Here is a 21,632-nt window from a genome sequence, read left to right on the forward strand (position 1 = left end):
ACCTAAGCACGTTACATTCATTGTCACATAGCAAACCTGGTTATAGCCCCAACTGCCCACTATTAATAAACTTAAGGTCTATAAAACCCTGTCAGCCCACAGCCCCAGATGGAAGAGACATATACTTCCCTAGGTAGCAGTCTTAAGAAGGAAAGTTAAGTCTTTAGGTGTTTTATAAGTGAGAGTTGAGCCTCCCCACTGGGGCCAGCTTGAACCACAGTCTCTGAGCGGGTCTTTCTGTGTTCACAGACACCGACTCCATCCGCAGTTTGCAGACAGGCTTGGGAGAGCTCCATGGAGAAACCCGATTCTGGCATGGAAAGGACTACTGCAACTTCGTCTTCAAAGACTGGGTTCAACTTGACAGACCTTTTGCTGGTGAGTACCACTGTAGTGGGTGGCTGCTTATGTTCTGTCTGTTTTCTTGTCAACATCTCAGCAACTATGCCAAGAGCATGATCTAATGTCTGGTTTTCCTTCGAATATTTGGTAAAACTTTGGAGACTGCGATTCAGTCATATAATTAAGGACTGCTTATAGTTATAGTAAGAAAAAAAACATAAAATAGAGCTTATTTGTTTGACACCTCCAGGTTTTATATAGGCGTATTTTGGGGGTAATAATCTGTCATTCTCCAAAAGATGGTACCTTCCCTTTGATCCTCTCCTCTTGTGCTCATCTTCATTTTTCATCATTAAAATGACATATTTTTAGGTTAGCACTGTGCTTCTGTGTCTAAGAGGAAATAGAGATGGAACTGCATATGTACCTTGGCATTATTTCAACAAGATAAAAAAGAAAAATGTAGCCCTGGCTGGTGTAGCTCAGTGGATTGAGCGCAGGCCTGCGAACCACATGATCGTGGTTCGATTCCCAGTTAGGGCACATGCCTGGGTTGCAGGCCAGGTCCCAGAAGGGGACTCACGAGAGGCAACCATACATTCATATTTCTCTCCTCTCTCCTTCCCTTCCCCTCTAAAGATAAATAAATAAAATCTTTAAAAAAAAAGAAAAATGTAATAGGAGTACACAGCTGTAGATAATTTGTACCAACTCACATCTGTCCTTGTCTAGTGATTGTCTAACACCGAGTAAAATGGAAACATATTTGGGGAGGTGCATGGAGATGATTGCAACATGAGATCTGCATTTCACTTGGTTATGGAGGTATTGTTCCACCCAAACCAAGAAATATGCACATAGTGGACATTACCACATTTCCTTTGTTGGGGTCAGCTCTGGGTTCAGATGCCTTCTGTCTCTGGCACAGAAGTTAGTAGTGCTTTTTGCCTGGTGCACCTGGGCAGATTTCATTGACAGATACTCTACCCCCCGGATGCCATGGCATGATATCGCCTCTGTGGTCCATGGGAAGGCAGCTCGTGATGTGGCACGTCACTTCATCCAGCGCTGGAACTTCACAAAGGTACAGGGATCGTTTTATGGTGATGCGGTCCATGTGAAGAGAGACAGGCCGGGAGGAGGAGACACCTAGAGGGTTGGCAAGCAGGGGCTGCAGCAGCCGTAGCTGTGCTCCTCACCTGCTGTTGGGGGCCTGGCTGTCAGAGCACATGGGCTACTGTGCAGAAGAAAAAGGAACTGGTCTTGAACTTTCACCGTGCAGATCATTTAAAGCACAGAAGGAAAGGTGCTACTCTCAGGTCCAGTGGTTTGAACCCTTTTGCCATCTTGGATGGTCAGTGTCGACTGAGCTTCTGGCCTGGGTGGATGGTTCCATTTTATTCACTTTCAATGGTGATGAGGCGTTCATTATTCTTCCCAGTGATTTGGAAAAAGACTAGTTTTACCAACAACTAGAGTCTCACCTTATTTTTCATTTATGTAGCATTACGAGCAGAGGGAGCTTTTAGAAGCAATGGATATGTCTTTAATAAAAAACTTAGGAGACATGAATGAATAAACAAAGTGATATTACCTTTAAACTACTAGACAAGTAACTTTTTTTTAAATTGCTAATACTTACAGTTGGGTCTTGGATTTCTGATGTTCTTATACCCTGTTTCTCGGAGTAAATTGAAAAATAAAACTGAGAAATAACTGAAATGCTCATCAATGGTAATTTATTAAAGAAATTACGATTTTTATAGCATTTTACCCTGGAGTCAGTTTTAAATGATACACAGTGCTGTATGCTGCAGCAAGATGTCTACAACACAGTAAAAAATCAGTGTACAAGAGGATAGCCTTGGGTTTGTAATTCTCTAGCTCTGATAACTCTACTTACACTTTCTTTAAAAATACAAAGACTATATTCTTACTCTGAAAGGTAAAAGAAGGAAAAAAGGAATTCTCCATCTCTGGGAAAGAGAAAGAAAATAAAAATAATCTGTGTGCCTCGTCACCTAGAAACATCCACTGTTAATATATTTTTTCTATTTCTTTTATAATCACCAAATGTGGAAGAGTGGAACTGTTTTCTCATTTGAATTTTTTACCTGTTTTTATTTGTTTTAGATTATGAAATCAAAATACCGGTCCCTTTCTTATCCTTTTCTGCTTCCTAAATCTCACACAACAGCCCATGAGTTGAAGTACCAAGTGCCTGGGTCCGTCCACGCTAATGTGCAGGTCAGTCTTGCTTTTCTGTATTCAAAGTGCTGCTGGGTAAAATCACTCCTGCCAGATTAAGTGCCTGTGACTGGTTCCGTTCACATCATTCAATAAGGGCAACTCCAAAGGAAATCTGAGTAGATCTTTTAAAATGTATTATTATATTTCATATTGTAAATATATTCAATTTATCCTCTTTCCAACACTTTTCTATAAATATAGTAAATGCCCTTAGAAAAAGCCAGTCAAGGAAAGGCTTGTCTTATAGTTCCTTCTGAGCTGACCCTAGCAACACGATCCATAGTAAACCTGAGACGGATACCGGTTAAGCACTGGGAATGTGACTTGAAACTTTGCTATGCAGCTAGTTATAGTTCAATCTAATTTTAGTGCCTAATTAGCCAAATGTCTTTTAGAGGCTCATGTAATAGAAAAAGGAATTTGGTAATAGTGTCACAGAATTTTACCACATCTAGTCCAACCGTCTCAAATTACAAATGAGAAAATTAAGACCCAGTGGGGCTATGAAACTTGTCCAGGGTCTCATAGCCGACTACAGATTAGAGGTGGACCTTCAGATCCTGTTTTACTTCACCATTAGCCAATCAGCTCCCTCTAGCAACTTCAGCTCACCCAGCTTGAGATCATTCAGGGAGAGAACTGGGGTAGGCCACCTTTAGCATCACCTTTTTTTCAGTCATCACTATCAGCATGAAAAGTGTTGTTCGAGTAAAGATCCAGCAGTTTGCTGTGACATCGCTAGTTTAGATTTACATAATCTGGACATGGATTCAAGGAAATGTGGTTGCATAAATAAAACACCTAACTCATTTACTTTGTACTATGTGCAAGTAGAGATACTTGTGTATATAAGAAATGAAAAGACACTTCAGACCATAAATCAAATAATAAAATAATCAAGAAGATAGATCACAAGAGAAATACCTATAGCAAATACGTCATCTTGCCAGGCTAAAGGAGACAAGTAATTTAAACTTAGAGGCACAGATATACATGCATTCCTATGTAAGTTAATGCATATTTTATGAACCTGTTTAATTTTATTCTACATAAAGGGAAAAAATGACCCATGCTGTAAGGTGAAATAGGAGCCTTGATATTAAAAAACAAGAGAATTTATGATTTGAGATGTCATTAAAATGGACTCAATGATCAATTTATCAAAGTTATTAAGCATCTGTTAAAAAGGCATTGCTGGGAATTATGTAATTTTATGATCAGCAAAGGATATTCTATCTCAATGTTACATACACTTACATCTTCTAATGCCTGTTAGTAAAGCCCTGCTTTAAATATCCTCATTCGGCCACCCAGGTAAGGCAGATAGCTGCTGTGCTGTGTCCATTCTACCAAATGCCTCCCTTGGTTCACCTTCTCTGCCACATGTGTTTATTAAGTACAGTGCCATCTGTTTGCAGAGTGAAGTCATCAGTGTGCACACTGGGATGCAGAGGAGACAGAGAGAAAAGGGGTTCTGTGCCTCTGGAGACATAATCAGCCAGGGGAGAGAAAGCTGTGATGTTGAAGAATTCAGTTGACAGTGGTAGGCGTGGTCTGGGACTAAATGCCAGTATGAAAGTATGGACCAGCACACTGTGAGAGCTTGGCACATGAGAGGGAGGGTACTAGGTCTCCTCTGAGGAATAAGCCTGCCTGTTCAGGCTATGGTAAAACTGACTACAGTAAACCATTTGCCCTCGAAGAAGTGGTAGATGAAATTTAGATGGTATAAAGCCTTGGCCTGCAGGCCTGGTTTATTTTGACTTCACTGGGGAGGTGTTGCTGAATTTTGGGACTTTTTTTTATCCAGGAAGAAGAGAGATACATGAATGTTTTATGAAGATTAACCTAGATCAGAGTTTTTCTAATTGGGTTTTGCCTATAAAATGCTAATAGCTATTCTATAAAAAGATTTCTGTGGAATTTCCAAAAATTCATTTTTGCACAAGATTAAAAAAATAAGATATCTTAGTGCCTTTGTTATGCTGATGCGTATCACGAAGTCATGAGTGAATATGCTGAGAATTCCCCAAGCTTAAGTGACCGAGGATCTCATTTTGTCATGTTTGTTTGCATCCCTTTGAACAAACATACTTCGGGACCGGAAGCTTATACACATGAAGAACGTATTAGACTAGAAAGACCGAGAGCAGGAAGCCATTACAGCAATTCTAACACATGCTGATTTTGCATTCATAAATCAATATTCTTTTTCTTCATGAGGACTCCCCACAATTTTCAAAGTGTCAGACCTCACAAAGCTTGGATCCCTACTGGTTGCCAGTGAATGTTTTCCAGACCTGCCCAAATAGCTCCAGTTGTGAAAACAATGGGGACATATAGTGTGCAATCTTTTAAAGACAGGAGAGGTCTGAGATGAACGGAAACTGAGTAAGAAAAGAACTCTGTTTGGTAAAGTTCTGACCACAGTATTATTTCATTTCACATAATTTACTGGCTCTAAATCTTACCCTTTTGTTCTAGACAGTATTGTTTTGAGGTCATAAACATAGAGTGCTTTGAGGGCGAAAGAGATCATCTTGCCCAATCCCTGGTTTTCCAGAGAACCAGCAGGGTTCAAGGAGCTAGGACCTGGCTATCATTACCATGGAAGATTAATGAACAGGACAGAGGGCAGTTGACATGTTCCTTAAAGTGAAAGAAAATCCATGATGCCAAATTAACATCAATTTAGAATCGATACAGGGAACAGCCCTTTTTATTAAATTGGGGAACTTATTGGAGAAAAGCCATTTCTTAGAAAAATCATTGCTGAGAAGTCCTATCAAGTTGAGGGAAATATTGCCTCTGGAGTCATGTCTTTAATCTGTTTCTCTATTAATAAAAAACAAAGAAAGAAAGGCAGGAAAGGAGAGAGGGGAGAAGATGGGGAGGGAAGGAGGGAGGGAGGGAGAAAAATATGCTGGCAATTATGAATGACATTCAAGTATACTGGAAAAATTTGTGCCTATGCTTGGGGAAAATGTCAGAACAAATGTTCTGAAGGATGTCGATATAGGAGTCAATGCAGATTTTAAAGGGCAGCAAACTGTGTTGTTTTGTGAGAGAATAAAGCAGGTAGGGAAGGGCTCAAGGAAGCCATGTGACTTACTTCAAAGGGCAGCAGGGAAGCTGTTTCCCACTGGTGGGCCAGTGACACTGCTGTGTGCTGCTGGGGGTCTCTGCTGGCTGATGCCCCTCAAGCAGGGAGTGTTTGCTCCCGGCCCAGCGTTGCACTAGGCTGTACGTGGATGGTCTCATTTAATACTCACCCGTCTGTAAGTTGTACTCCCGATCGATCCCTTATTCTTTCAAATGAGGAAACTAAGACACCTCGAGGTTGAAATAACACAGTGAGTAAGTGGTGGGGCTGACAGTGGACTCTAAGCTGTGTGAGTCCAGCGCCTGAGCTCCTCACTGTTCAGCAGAGACTGTTTCCAGTGAGACCCAGGGCAGCTGCAGCCACCAAGGGCCCTAGCAAGGCACAGCTGCTTGTCCGGCTTGCCTTGCATGACCGTCTTCTGTTGCCGCAGCCCCAAACCCGACCTCGGCAATGTGTGTGCTTCTTCCTGGCCCCCAGGCCCCTCAAGTATACCTTTCTTCCTGGGACTTCACAGGCCTTAAGTCATATTCTCCAAAAATTATATTTTCTTCTTCTCCTTCAGCCTTAGGTTAACCTCCTAAGGTTAAAGATGATGCATCTTAGCAACAAAATTCAGCATAGATTTGAATGAACTAAGAATTAAGACTTCTGTTTGTTCAATCTTTATTTCTAGTAATGGACAATAATGCAGATCTTTGGGGATGATGTGAAATCAGGATATTTTTCCCAGTGGGGGTCATGTTTATCTAAATTTTCCTTATGAGCCCTGGCTGGTGTAGCTCCATGGAATAAGCACAGGCCTGCAAAACAAAGAGTTGCCAGTTCAATTCCCAGTCAGGGCACATGCCTGGGTTGTGGGCCAGGTCCCCAAATAGAGGGCACATGAGAGGCAACCACACATTGGTGTTTCTCTCCTTTTCTTTCTTCCTCCCTTCCCCTCTCTCTAAAAATGAATAGATAAAATCTTTTTAAAGATTAAAAAATAAAAATACATTTTCTTAAGAGTTTTCTTTTGTGATATTTGACTATTTCTATTCACAATTATATTTTCCAGTTTTATTGCACACATTCATGTAATAAAATTAAATAAAATGCTTTGCAGGGAGCTGTTTTGTACTAATACCTCACACTGAAAAAAGAAATAACATTTTAAGGATGGCACAATCAATGATTTTAGGAACTATTAAGTTTCAATTTTAGTAGCTTTATAGGTGCAATTTTTAAAGTTATTAATTAGAGCAAGAATTGTACCAGATTGTTTATATATGGGATGGGCAAAAGTAGGTTTATAGTTGTTTGTATGGAAAAAATAATAAATAATAGGAATAAACTCTGTTTCACACACTCACAACTGCAAACCTATTTTGCCTGTGCCTGTGTAACAGACAAAACTGATTATGCATTGGATCATTTTATATATTCTTAATAATTACAGGCAATTTTTTCAGTTTTCAATTTCTGTTGACCTCATGAAGAACAGTACCAACATTCATTTCAAATCAGGAATACTAAATCTACTTTCATAGTGATTCCTATGTGATGCCCTGCTATTACTTAAGGAAAGCACTACTATACACCCAACATTGTACTGCAATACCAGTTAGAAGGCTGAAAAAGATTATGGCCCATGGTGCCTTAGTGGTGAAAAGCCTTCCGTGTCATCTAGTGCGCCCTCTCTGCAGTGTCGCTGGCATGGTCTGCAACCACTCAAAAACACCCTCCAGTCTTCTCATTAATAATAGCAAACACTAAGTACATAGCGGTGACTAGGTGCCAGGCCTCCAGCACATTCCACAGTAATTCATTTAATTCTCTCTACAACCCTATAAAGTAGCTACTCCATTTTATAGAGCATGAATCTGAGGCACAAAGAGGTCAAGAAATTTAACGAAGATCAAAGCCACTAAGTGGCTGAGCTAAGCTTTGGACCCAGGCAGCCCCACACTGTGTCAGTGTAGTTCACATGCATTCAGGGGTCTGAGCTGGAAGCTCTTACCATGATCTGGGTGAGAGCAGGTGAGTGTCTGATTAGAGGGAGGCAGAGATAAGAGGGAGTGAGAGAGCTGAGAGTGAAGTGGCACACCACAGATCAGACTGCTGATTAAATGAATCTCTTTGCCTGTTAGCATGTATTACTCTGAACAATATCTCTCTGAGGGAGGAGGAGTAACCGCATTATCGAGTCAGAGCTAGGATGGCCATATCATATGGTTCCAGAACACTTTTGGGAGTAAAAGTGGTAGCATTAGTAAATGCACCAGGACAACAGGAATCCTGGGGTAATAGTGGAGCTCTCATGGAAGAAGAGAACAAATGGTCACCCTACTCGGCCTCCAGAAGGGGATGTATGAAATACTCTTACTAGAAACACTTCATAGTTTCCAATTTTGAGTGACAAATATATTGAGTGGAAGAAGAAATACTCAGTGCTTGATTGCCAGCTGGGCTCCTTCCTTACAGGCTATGACCAGTTCCCCACCCACCTACTCTTGCTTGACCCACACATGACACTGAAGCCAGTGTACTCCTCGAGTTGTTCAAGAGAAAATGGATTGACTTTATTGTATCAGTATATCTGGTGTCATCCCCACTGTCTTATGTTTGCTCATTTCTGCTGGCTGCCTCGTAGCTGCTTCGCTCTGCTGCTGATTGGTCTGCTGGGATCAAGTACCATGAGGAGTCCATCCACACAGCTTACGTCCATGTGATAGAGAACAGCAAGCACTATATCTATATAGAAGTAAGTCTTGCTCGTGTAAATTGCTATGACAACCTGCCTTCCCATAAATATCAGACGGAGACTACAAGGTCCCCAAACTCAGCATCTATTGTGTTAATAAGTGTATGTTGATATGTGGAGCAGTTACCTGAATTTTTACTTCTCCAGTATACCTGATACTAGCTCAGAACTCTAAAAGAAGACACCAAGATCCTTGTAATTAAATGTATCAACTCATAATATTGTTATATCACTACAGTATGGATGCATACATTAAGAATTGGCTAGAACTGGAAATGTGAGGCGTGTACTGCTTCAGGAGAGCACAGACAGGCATAAGTTATTAAAATAGAGACCCCTGGATGCCACTAGTGTGGGGATGTTGGAGAAGGGAGAATGCAGGCAAAGGAGCATGGAAAAGGAAGATGCAAGAATATTGAGGGCAGGTACCACCTCCTTCAATCCTGTGCGAACAACTATTCATTACGAAGCTTTTCAGATCCCAGAGTCTGTGTTCAAAGAATAGGAGGAGATCTAGGGACCCTGGGTTTACTTTGGGAACTTTAATTGCACTTCATAGTCCATCTAAAGCTGCCTCCGTGCACTTGGAAAATTCTGAAAAAGTTAAAAGTCATGACAGTGCAAAAATAAACTAGAGCACATCTCTCTTCTTTATTTCAGTCTTGCCTTTTTCACTGAATTTTGTAAAACTATGGAGGGAGATGGGGTGCCTGGAGAAAAGCCTTCTAGCCCTGCTTTCCTCCCTCTTGAGTTCTGTTCCTTAAAGGCAAGTAGGAAAGAATTAGAGATTTATTTATTTCACAGATGTAGAAAAAAAGAAGGTGTATTAAAAATATTAGCAAGCTAAATGCAATGTTGTGACCTGGATCGAATTATGCAACAGAAAAAGGACAGTAGTGAAAAAAACTCATGAACTCTGGATAAAGTCTGGAGTTTAGTAATACTGATATGTTGAGTGTTATTGATTTCAAATATTGTAGCATAATAATGTGAGATGTTAACAGCTGGCTCACCCATTACCCAGAATTCTTTTGCTTGACCTCTTCTTGGTAACACCAATGTTGATACTCATGGATGAGGACAATAGCCTGATTGGTATACCTCTAGTCAAGGTAAGACATCAGCATTCACCCTGCTGTCCCCTCCAAAGAAGTAAAGGCCATGATACATGGCCAGTGTGCATGACAGCTGCTGAGAAATGCTGTGATGTAAATTCAGAAAAACAAACACGGTTTGGTTACCACTGAGATTTTGATTGTTTGCTGCCCTAAGGGGAAAGACATTCTCAAGTGAGTTTCTGCACAATATCTCCTTGTAGATTTGTTTTCAGGAGGCAGTTTACAGATACATGCGCTTAAATATAAAAATGTGTATAGTAATAAACACGGTAATGTTACATAAAGGTGATGATATACCGACTCATTGCTTATACATCTCTTTAAGATGATTGGCAAAGGTTACTTTGTTATGACTTTACTTAAAGTTACAGGGGTATTATAACAATATGTATAAAGAGAACTTGTAATAGTGATGATGTCTGTATCTAATTTTGAACATTCCTTCATGCAGCAACTAAATCTTTTATACCATGATAATAATGTTGTACCCCGGATTTTTAGTAAAAGCATTGTAGAATGCTTTATAGATGCATGAATAATAGAAGTAAAGAAAAAAAGGAAATTATTCCGCCTTCTGTTTTATTGGTCCATTTATATATATATGCAGCATACAAAAGAGATTATAAGCTTCTTAAAATAGAAGTTCAAGCGCAATAACAGGCCCAAATGAACAAGATGAAGCCAAAAGCAGATATTAGTCAATAATGGAGAAAGATGGAGAAAATTAGACCAGGATTCTACCATCTACCTTGTTAAAAAAAAAAAGTAAACTTAGCATGAGACACAATGTTTGCCAACATAGAATTTTTATTGAATTTATTGGGGTGACATTGGTTAATAAAATTATATAGGTTTCAAGTATAAAATTCTACAACACATCATCTGTATATTGTATTGTGTGTTCACCACCCAAAGTCAGCTCTTCTTCTATCACCTTTTCCCCCCTCTATGCTTTTTTTCGGCTCATCATTTTTTTTCACCCAGCCTTCCCTGCCCCTCCCCCTTGACTTCTGTCAGAATGTTCTCTGTATCTGTCCAACATAGAATTTTTAATCATAAGCATTTATGCAATGTGTGAATCTAAAAAAAAATCTGATTTTCCCATTAGTTAAATTTGGAATGTTCCTACCATTCATTCTAAGCATGTAACATATAAGGACTTTACGTGATGAAATAATAGTTTAGCCTTTCTCTTGATGAAGATGCTACTCCTGTTAGCACCTGGGAATGCATGTGAACCAGAATGAGATGAGGCTTCTTGTATTCTGTGATTTCCTTTCCTGAGGTGATTTCAGGGATCAGAGCATGTCTGCTATGTCCAAATTTTTAAAAATATATCAACATGGGTTTTGTTGTATACCACATCTCCCTTACAAACCTCCTAAGACAAGAAAGACTTACATGATTGTCCTACTGTTTTTCCACAGAACCAGTTCTTTATAAGCTGTGCTGATGACAAGGTTGTGTTCAACAAGATCGGCGACGCCATTGCCCAGAGGGTGCTCAGAGCTCACAGGTAAAGGGGCCTGCATTTTGGCTGAGCTGCGACTGCGGCTGTTCTTGCATTTACTGCTAAAGAGACTTTGGGAGGCCAATTTCATAAAAAGCTGGCTTTTCCTCAGCAAGCATGATTTGGTTAAGCTCCCAGGTTATTGATTCCTTAAGCCTGAGTCAGTGGCCGAGAACTTTTGAGTCCCTTTTTTTGAGGGAATGTGAATTCTTCCAGAGCACAGTCACTTATTCCTGGCCAGCCTCTTTTCCATGCAGATTTGTGATTTGGTTTGTTCAACAGCAGACAATGAGCTGAGTTTACTTAGAAATAAAAGCAAAACAGTCATAATATTTTTCCATTAGTTATATTTAAATTCTTGTTACCATATGTCTTATTTTGTTAGCTCATGGGGTTATTTCTTAGTAACACTTTTATTAAGATATTATTCACATGCCATATAAACAATTAGGTGATTTTTACTGTATTCATAGCATTGTGCATCCATCGCCCAGTCAAATCGAGGATATTTTCATCACCCTAGAAAGAAACCTCAGACCTTTGTTGTTTTGCTCATCCCCTTTTCCCTGGGCCCCTGGCAACCACTAACCTACTCTCTTCCTACTTTCTTTTCTAATGATATTGCTCCTTTTTAAATAAAATACTTTATTTATTTATCTTTAGAGGGGAAGGAAAGGAGAGAGGGAGAGAATATCAATGTATGGTTGCCTCTCGTGCGTCCCCTGCCGGGAACTGGGAACCGGGAACTGGCCTGCAACCCAGGCATGTGCCTTGACTGGGAATCGAACCACGATCCTTTGGTTCATAGGCCCACACTCAATCCACTGAGCTACACCAGCCAGGGGCCTACTTTCTTTTCTATAGACATGCCTGGTCTAGGCATTTCATGTAAATAGAACCATATGATATGTGTTCTTTTGTGACTGACTCCCTTCACTTAGCTTGATGTTCTCCGGGTTCATTTATGTTATAGAATGTATCAGTAGTTCATGTATTTTGATTGACAGATAATATTCTGTTATCTGGATATACTACATTTTATCTATCCATTTTCAGTTGGTGGATATTTGGGTTGTTTTCACTCCTTGGTTATATGAATAATGCTGCTAATACACATCCTGTACTAGTTTTTATGAAGACATCTTTTCATTACTCTAGGGATAGAATTGCTAGCTCGTTCTGTGACCCTTAAACAGTTTGAGGAACTGCCAGGTTGTTTTCAAAAGTGGCCACACCATTTTACATTTGCACATTGTATGAGAGCTCCAACTTCTCTGTATCATGGTCAATACCTACTACCTGTCTGTATGATTCTAGCCATCTTAGCAGGTATGAAATGGATCTCCTCGTGATTTTGGTTTGAATTTCCCTAATGACTCGTGATGTTCAGTATTTTTTTCTGGTTGTTTGTTAGCCACTCATGTGTTAGCTTTGGAAACATGTCTATCAAAGCCCTTGCCCACTTTTCAGTTAGGTTGTCTCCTTGTTGAATTGCTCAGAGTTCTTTATATATTCTGGATACGAGTCTCATATCAGATTTATGATTTTCAAATATTTTCTTTCATTTGGTGTGTTTTTTTCCTTCTTGAGAGTGTCCTCTGAAGCCCAAAGCATCGTAATCTTGGTAAAGTCCTGTTTATCTGTTTTTGTTTTACCGCGTGTGCTTTGGTGTCAGAGCTTTGTAGCCAGTGCCTTGTCCGAGAACCTGGGCATTTACTGCTCTTCTCTTTTAAGGATTTTGTAGTGTTAGTTCTAACATTTAGTCTTCCATCTATTGGGGGTTATTTTCGTACATGGTGGGAGGTAGAAGTTCCACTTCATGCCTTTGCATGTGGCTGTCCGGTCATTTCAGAACCATTTGTTGAAAAGACTATTTTCCCCACTGAATTATCTTGGCACCTGGGATGCTCTTTTTATGGCTGACTTTAGCTCTGTGTAAAAGCAGCAAAACAAACAAAGCAATTGCATTTTATTATTCCAGTCCATTGAACACATTCACTGGGGAATGTTCAAGTTCAAGCATTGGGTGATTGAGGCATTTTTTGACTTTCAGTGACATGTGATGCTTTAAAATCTTTTCTTCATGTGATAAATGGGGACGTTTAGTCCTAAGAATAGTTTGGAACGGTAGCTACCACCATTTTATGTGGTTAATAGTTTATTTCTACAGACTCTTACTGAATCTTCACAGCTGCTCTTGAACGTAGATCATAGAGTTTTTGTTGCTGTTATTGTTCTTGCAATCCCTGTTTTTAGAGTGAAAAAGTGAGATTTATGTGGTGATATGAGTTGTATAGGCCACTCACAGCAATAGGCAAGAAGACTTTGAGCTCGAGTCTTTGGACTTCCAACCCCGTGTCTTCCCGCACATCACTTACCTTCAATTCATTGACAGGATCAAAGACCCCTTCAGGGCTGCCCCAAATGAAGGCTAGAGGGTTGGGCCTTTGGTGTCCCCTCCTCCCACACTAACTGGTCGTTAGATGCAGGCTGCCTATGGGAAAAGGGCGCGAGCTTGGATGGGGCAGGGCTCTTCATACTGGGGAGGACAGTTCTTGGAGAAGGACTTTATCGTGGGTAGTCAGTGGCCCAAACTCACAGTGAGAGAGGAAATGGCTGTCTCCACCCCATGGTGAGAGCCTCTGAGCAGCACATCGTAATACCTACTGCATCCTGCAGGAGGTGCTGTGAAGGGATCTCTGCCTTTGCCACACATCAGAATTACCAGGGGACCTTCTCGAAAACACAGAGAGCTGGACTCACCTCCAGGCTCCCTAGATTAGAAGTTTCTGGAGGGGGGGCCAGCCCCCTGCATTTTATAATGTGCCACAGGTAACTTCAGAGCACAGCCAAGATTGCTTACTGCTCATCTAGAACAGCATATATGACTATAAATATTAATAATGATCTGTGCTATTACAGGTGACCTTTGCCCTTTGCCTTCTCTTATATTTTTTAAAAGAAAGTAACCATAGGTTCTATTTCTGAGATGACTTTCAAAAAAAGTCTCATTTGCCATTGAACATACATGTACACACACACTTTTCTTGCATCCTTGCCAGCTCTCCAATTCTATGGATCATTTTTATGTCTTGTTTACTAAATTGCATTATCTTTCTTTCAACTCTTGCATTTCATGGTGCAGGAGTATCTATTTTACCTATAAAATATATTTGACAAAAAGGAAAAATAATTTTTTCATGAAATTGGAAGAAGTCAAGGGAGAACATTAAGCTGACAAATGAACTCATTGAGCTGAGCAGTGAATCATGAATTTTGGAACTGGGATCTGCTAATAAGGAGAGTGGCTCGTACACCTTCAATCTGTGCTTCACTCGTCCGGGTTATTACTTCCCTGTAGTACGTGGTCTCATAAGGACTTGTAAGTGGTTGGTTTTTCTAAGTCTTTGGGAGCCTGGAAGAATATTTTTCTCTAGTATATTACTCTCTTTAAAAATCTGGACTACTTCTAAACTCAGAGCATTTTGGGGCTGGAAGGCACCTTCAGCTACTGTCTGATTGAACATTTCCCCGTGATACTGTGGGCCACTCCTGAAAGGAAGAGGTGGGAAGGTGAGGCAGCCTATGTTTGTGCTTTACCGTATCCAATGCTTCCAAGTTCACAGGCATGTTAGAGACTGGCGACTCCATGCCCACTCTGTAAAAAACAAGAATCAAGTCCGTTGAATTTCACATTAACTGGGTCCTGTGTTTGATCTCTCGAGTCTCACTGTCTTTGACAGTCACGTTTCAAAGTGGCATGTCTGTCACACGTTCAAAGTTTTAGTTGATTATACACACCTATTCCGGGAATATCTTGTGCATTTCCTCCTTCTCGGTATCTCCATGTTATTATTCATCTCCTGCGTTAATTACAACTGTAAAGTAGGTTTTCATTGAATAATTTCAAGTCTCTGAGCTTCTATTCTTAGGGAAGATAAGGGTGGAATTTAAAAGTTCATCATGCAGGCTGCCAGCAGTGGGGCCCTCCTTTTCACTGGGGGGCTGGGGTGTACCAGCCCCTAGCTTGCTCCTCTCTCTCCCTTCACTGACTTCTCTGCCTTCCTCTTATCTGAGACTCAGAACTTCCCTCCCAAAGTCACATGCCTAGCAACAAGTATAATCTTGGCTCTTGGAAAAAGAATAGAATATAGCACCAAGCAGGCAGAGGGAAATGACAGTCAGCATTCGGCCAGCCTGACCAAGGAGCACAGGCTTTCTTCCAGGTCCCTCCCACCCTAGAGAGATAGGAGTCTTTAAAGTGCCAACTCCCTCACCTGGGCCGAGCCTTTACGTTTCTTCCAGTGCTGGAATCCAGCCTCATACCAGTTTCCTGAGGTGAGTTCTCTGCTTCCCTCACTTCCTCCTGCTTCCCTCTCAACAGCCATAATTCTTTACAGAAACTGGCTTGTGCAAAGCATTCATGCTTGGTCCGTGACCTAGAGTCTCATAATATTGTTCACCCCATGCTGAACTAAGAACAGCTGTGGGAATCTCTGCAGAAACCGAAAGGTCTGCTCTCAGAAGTCAAACTGTCTCAGAGTGGAGACCAGCTCTCAACCCACTTGAAGCCTGGCTTTGACCACTCCAATCTGGCCAGATTTCAGGGAGAAGAAATCATAATCCACAGCCTAAAGTTGACTGATTTATGCCATATTTGTTTAAGCCAAAAGAGGGAGTAGAACCAACTGATCAGGTGCATGCATAACTTTGCTGCCTTGGTAAAAAGTCATGAAGCAAGAGAGTGAGTGCATTGTGCACAAAGTCGACACGTGCCATGAAGTAAGCAGTTGATCTAATACCTCTGCATTTCAATACTAAACTGCCTTAAAATACAACATTAAAGTACATTGAAAAAATACACAGTTCTGAAAATCACTCAAAGCCTTCATGCCTCCTGTAACTGTAGACAGCGCCAGAGAGGGCCTGCCGTTTGCCCATGAGCAAGTGGTGTGGGGAGCGTTCCTCTGGGAATCTGGAATTGACTGGGAGCCAGGCATCTAGAGACCTGGGTTCTTTCCAACTCTCTTATCCACAGGTATGTGACCTTTGGAGAATGTCAGTTTGCCTTTCTGACACTGTCTTTTTAATCCTCAAAAAAAAACCCCACCCCCAAACCTACCTCATCTAGCTCCTGTGAATGGATGCGAAAAAATTTAAAGACCATAAACTGCTAGTTCATGTAAGAAATTATTATGCTTTTTTCAGGAAATTTATTCATCTAGAAACCTGCTAGCTCACTGTAAATTCAAGCAGGGAAAAAGAAGCACAATACTCAAATCAGCTGCTTCAGAGTTAGTATTTATGTTAGAAACAAGTGTTTTAATTAAATAGATGTCTGGTGTGCCTTATTTTAAATCATCCGATGGCTACCGCTGGGCAAGTGAAACTTCCTTTGGTTTCCCACCGCTGGCCCTCGTTGGTCCTGAGACAGGAAGAGGCGCATTGTTTAAATACCGTCGCAGGGGTGTCCAGCTTGCTTTTACCGTGGCCACCTCAACCTTCTGGTTGCCTTCACAGGGCCAAATGTAATTGTAGGACTGTATAAATGTAACTGCTCCTTAACTAGGGGCAAGGAGCTCAGCACTGCCACCAGGTAGAAACAAGGTGCTGGGCCAGATAAAACAAGGTGGAGGGATGGCTTCGGCCTGTGGACCTTGTGTTTCCACCTGTGGTCTAGAGGTGTGGATGTCCTGCCAGAAATCCACAGCTGACACCCCTGGGAATCGATTTTTGGATTCCCTATCATTGATTTATAACACTCTCTCCCAAAATATAAATGAAGTAAGAGGTATTCTGAAGTATAATATGAGTTCAGTTTTGCTTTGTTTGTTTTAATTTTAGGCACTACTTTATTGTTCTTTGAAGGTATAGAAGCTTTCTAATTGAAATCACTGGTTGTTCATTGAATAGTAGTGTTACCAAATTTTTGAGTTGTTCTGCATCCAAGGTGTTTTATATACATCACTTCATTTATTTATCATGTCGACCTCATCAAGTAGGTGTATAGTGATTCTCTGAGGCCAGATGAGACCAGGCAACTTGCCCGAGTCACACAGCTATTGGTGAGTGGGACTGAGGCTCCAGCCATGTCATTGGGACTTCGCCGTGTGCTCATCACCGCTCAGCACACGGCTTCCTTCGTCTCAGGGAAGTAGAAAAGTTCTAACGTGAAGCCTTCCAGAAATCCATGAGAGTTGCTTTATTCTAAAATAATAAAATCAGATGAATATTTTATTTATTTATTCTTAATTTTTTTATTGATTCTAGAGGGAGGGGTAGGGAGGGAGAAAGAAAGGGGGAGAAACATTGATGTGAGAGAGAAACATCAATTGTCTGCCTCTCGCACATGCCCCAACTGGGGACCAGACTTGCAACCCAGACATGTGCCCTGACTGGGAATCAAACTTGCGACCTTTTGGTTTGCCAGTTAACACCTAGTCAACTGAGTCACACAGGCCAGGGTGATATTTTATTTTTTTAAGTAATTGCTTGACACATAAAAAATTATTAGGCTTAAAAAAATTCTACATTTTATAATTACCACATTCTATGCATACCAAATAGCACACATGGGTATGTTTTTTTTCTTTTTGAAAAACTAGAAATTTATGGTCAGTTAATTAGAGTTTAAACATGTGAAATGTTCTGAATGTCCTGTTGTACAGCGTTCAGTCTTTTTGGGGGGGTATGTTTTCAAAGCACTGTCTTAAAGAAATTTAAACTACAGTTATAATAAAAAGAATAAAAAATATTTGAACTAAGACACCACTTGCTGGTTTCACATTTTTTTTCTTATAGGATAATTTCCAAGCTCTATAAAATTTCTGGAGCAGAGGTGACAGCACATCACGGCAGGAGAACTTTTAATGTAGATCATTTTTTTTTGCTTTTTCTTGATTCCAAAAATTATATACATGGTAACCTGCACAGACAGAGAGAGGTAAAGATCACGGCAACTTGCCCGAGTCACACAGCTATTGGTGAGTGGGACTGACCGCTCACCACCAGGAGGAGGCCAGCAGTCGTTGGGCCTGAGCGCGGGCCCGGGCAGGAAAAGGAAGGAAGGAAGGGGCAGACTCAGTAGAAGTGAGAATGAAAATTTGGGCCACGGCGAGAGCAGCTGAATGAAGGGTTTTGCAGAGTCTTATCTGGGGTCACAGAGGGGCAGGGCCGTGCCTGCCCAAGACTGTGAAGTCCGGAATGAAACCTTCACACTGAGCTAACCTGATCACTCTTACATTGAAAAGCTTTGCCATTTTCAACAGGGAAGATTATGTGTGCGTGTGCTATAATACATATAGTACTTCATAATGTGTAAAATCACACATAAAATATTCAAAGTCAGTGCTAAATAGGGCCAGTATTTCTGGTGGACTAGGAATGCTTGTAGCCAGCTCCCTCTCTCACAGAGGAGCAAACCGAAGCTCAGGAAGATCCACCACATTTTAAAAGAATTACCAAACACAACAAAATGGATTGCATCCTGCGGAGAAGCAACAGACCCAATTCCCACAGAACTGATAGCACTGTAGGGTAAAACTCTCTCCGCACAAAGCACTGAGGCCCAACCACAGTCCTTGTTTCTGCAGGCAGTCACTGCAGCAAAAGCTACAGCAACGATTGGATTCGTAACCAGCTCTTGAAGTTTACAGCAATGAAATATGGTTTATAAATCTCAAGTTCTCAAAAAATACAGCATCTCCTCACTAGAGAAGCACAATGACCCCCTTTGGGGTCTTATTACAGATCCGCAGACCCCCTTCTCCTGACTACCCTCCTCACTGAGGACGGACCTCGGGCACTGGAGGAGGGGGTTTTACAGAGAGGAGGACAAGGGACAAGGGACAGGGGAACCACTGCGGCCACCCGTGTGTGTGGTGAATTAGCACTCCCCTTTTACAGGGATGGACAGCGTGACAGCAGTCACAAAAATTAAAGATGCTATTAAAGATTCCATATTCTCATCACCCTAAAAACTTCATTTTTTGTCTTCCCATTTCCCTTTTTATTCATGGTAATACACATACTTCTATTTCTGTCGAATTGTCACTTTTTTTTGTCTCTGTAACTCACCTGAAGTTCTGTCTCAAGTCCATGTTCATGCAACAAAAGGATTTAGTTTAGTCAGTTCCTGATGAATGTGTGCAGAATTGGGGGTTTCTTGCTACTTCTGCTCTGTAGTCAGTCAGTCAGCCAGGCGGCTACACACCTTTGTCCCTGGTGTAGATGCTGAGGGGACCTGGATCTTTGGGAAGGGGTTTCTGGCTTTTGGCATTGACCTGTCTCCGGCCCGTTCTGGCATTGGCTTCCTGTGACTCGGGGGCCTCAGCCTTCTCCTGTCATCCCTGCCTTTCTGCCACTTCTCCTGTATTGCTGTCACCTCACATGGACTGGTGGACACTTCTCTGGGTTCCTCAGCTCCTCAGGGGTCCCCTGAGGGGACCTCGCATGGGAAAGGTGATGGGGTGTTCCTATTGTCCCCGGAACTCTGCTTGAAGGCAAAAGACAGGGACCCTGCACAGAGGAGTCTCTCTTTCTTTTCTTTATACTCCTGACTCAGCTCAAAGAATCTCTATCTAGTTCCCCAATCAAAGAAGCTGACATCTCTGTGCCCTGGTTCCTTTTTTGAGAGTGCCCACTCTACGACCACGCCTGGTTCAGGTCTTCAGTCACAGAGTGGGGGGAAGTTAACACATTTAAGGGGAAAATTATGTAATGTTTTATAGTATCAGCCTGCCACATCTATAATTGTCTCATAATTGTAACTGCATCAGCACCCTTGCAACACAGTGAGAGAAGTATTCTGCTAGGAGGTCATCGTGATGGTAATTTTTAGTGGTGCAAAAAGTTATACCCATTGAGTGCCTACAGCCTAATTTTGTCAACCATCCCTCTATTATTGGACACTTATCTCCAATTTTTAGCTATTATACATAGCACTGCTGTAAGAGTGAGTTTTGAAAGTCAAACTTACTTTAACCAAAAGCCTGAGAATGCAATTTTATAAAAATGTTCTGATCTAAAATAGGCTGTGTGATTGCTTGCATGATGGCTTGCCCACTTGCCCTTCTCTGGCTTTTAAGATCATTAATAATTCTGCAGCGTAGGAGCTCCCGTTCTTGCCCTCTGCTGCTTGCTATCATTTGTGCCAGCCCCACGTTCTGAGGGGGCAGAGTTTCAGAAGAAATTAAAACCCTCAGCAGGTGGGAGTAGTTGTTTTCAGTGGGTGGGATCAGTGAGGGAGATTGCATATACTCTCAAATAGAATTTTCTCTTCATTGGCTTAAACTTAACCACAATACTATGGTCTGAAATTCTAGAGCCCTTTTCTTCTCCAGTAGTGAAAATCTGTGACATTTCTGCTACCGTGCTGAACACTCTTTAAAAATTTCATCATTTGGGAAATTCAAGAACTACTGCATTACAAAACCAGACAAGGCTTTGATATGGAGTTAACAGGGTTCCAAGAACAAGAAAATGTGAATATTCTGATTCTCAGAAAGTCAATTTGCAAGAATTTTTAATCTAGAGATATGAAAATTTTATAGGCTACTTCTCAATATCCTACATAGGAGGTCTCCATTTTGCTGTCATTTTTGCTTTTATAAAACACAGGGTTAAACGGGGGCCATCTTTTACAAACGCAATCGCAAACACCCAGTGGTCAAGACCGGCAATACCACTTCTAAAATTTTTCTAACAAAATGGCAACAAAACTTTTGTGGGTCAGCACACATAGCAAAGTTGTTGTTTTGAAACAGCAAGAAATTAGAAACAATTTAAATGCCCACCAGTAGAGAACTGGTCTAAATATTATGGTATGGATTATGGTGGCATACTATACCACTGGTGTTAAAAAACAGGCAGTTCTCTGTGCACTGAATTTCCAGGGTACACTGATAAATGATACAAATAACATTTAGAAAAGTGTTTATAATATTCCAACATTTGTGTGTAAGGGAGGAATACATATGTATGCTTATCAATTCATAGAGTGTTTCTGAGAGAACACGGAAGGTATAGGAGTTGCTCTCAGGGAGGGGGAAAGGGGCCAGGAACAAAGGAATGAAAGAGAATTTGGGGAGGGGGTTACCTTTTAAAATTAAATTTGCTGGGGTGACACTGATGCACAATCTATGATATGTCGTCTGGATATGGCACTGTGTGCCCACCACCCAAAGTCAGATTTTCTGCTACCCCGTGGACTTGCCCCCTTTACCTTTTGCGACCTTGCCTCACCCCCTTCCTCTGGTGACCGCCACACTGTTGTCTCTGCCTGTGAGTTTCTGTTGGTCTTGTTTGTTCACCTGTTGTTCTCAGGGTTGTGTGCCATATGTGAGTGAAATACAAGTCTTGACTTTTTCTGTCTGACTTACTTCACTTAACACAATAGGCTCAAGGTCCATCCGTGATGTTGCAAATGGTAGTATTGCATCTTTTCTTGTGACTTGGTAGTACTCCATGCTATATCTGCATCTGATCTTTTTTATTCAATCATCTGTCAAAGGACACTGTGGTTGATTCCATGTCTTACCAGAAAGAAAATTGTTTTCATCCTATAATTTA

General features: G+C 41.2%; 1 protein-coding gene across 5 annotated transcripts in view; it reads left to right on the plus strand.

Moving 5' to 3' along the window:
* PLD1 (phospholipase D1) overlaps positions 1-21,632 on the plus strand; it is a 183,466-nt gene that overhangs the window by 119,307 nt on the left and 42,527 nt on the right. For all 5 annotated transcript variants that reach the window (XM_037046527.1, XM_037046528.1, XM_037046523.1 and 2 more), the window contains 5 exons: positions 250-378; positions 1,308-1,426; positions 2,476-2,589; positions 8,325-8,435; positions 10,981-11,069. In XM_037046527.1, coding sequence (XP_036902422.1) covers positions 250-378; positions 1,308-1,426; positions 2,476-2,589; positions 8,325-8,435; positions 10,981-11,069 — 562 coding nt within the window. The remainder of the gene's footprint in view (positions 1-249; positions 379-1,307; positions 1,427-2,475; positions 2,590-8,324; positions 8,436-10,980; positions 11,070-21,632) is intronic.

The sequence above is a fragment of the Sturnira hondurensis genome, unplaced genomic scaffold (assembly GCF_014824575.4).
Source record: "Sturnira hondurensis isolate 20B ecotype Veracruz unplaced genomic scaffold, ASM1482457v3 Scaffold0005279, whole genome shotgun sequence".
In the NCBI taxonomy this organism is placed as follows: Eukaryota; Metazoa; Chordata; class Mammalia; order Chiroptera; family Phyllostomidae; genus Sturnira; species Sturnira hondurensis.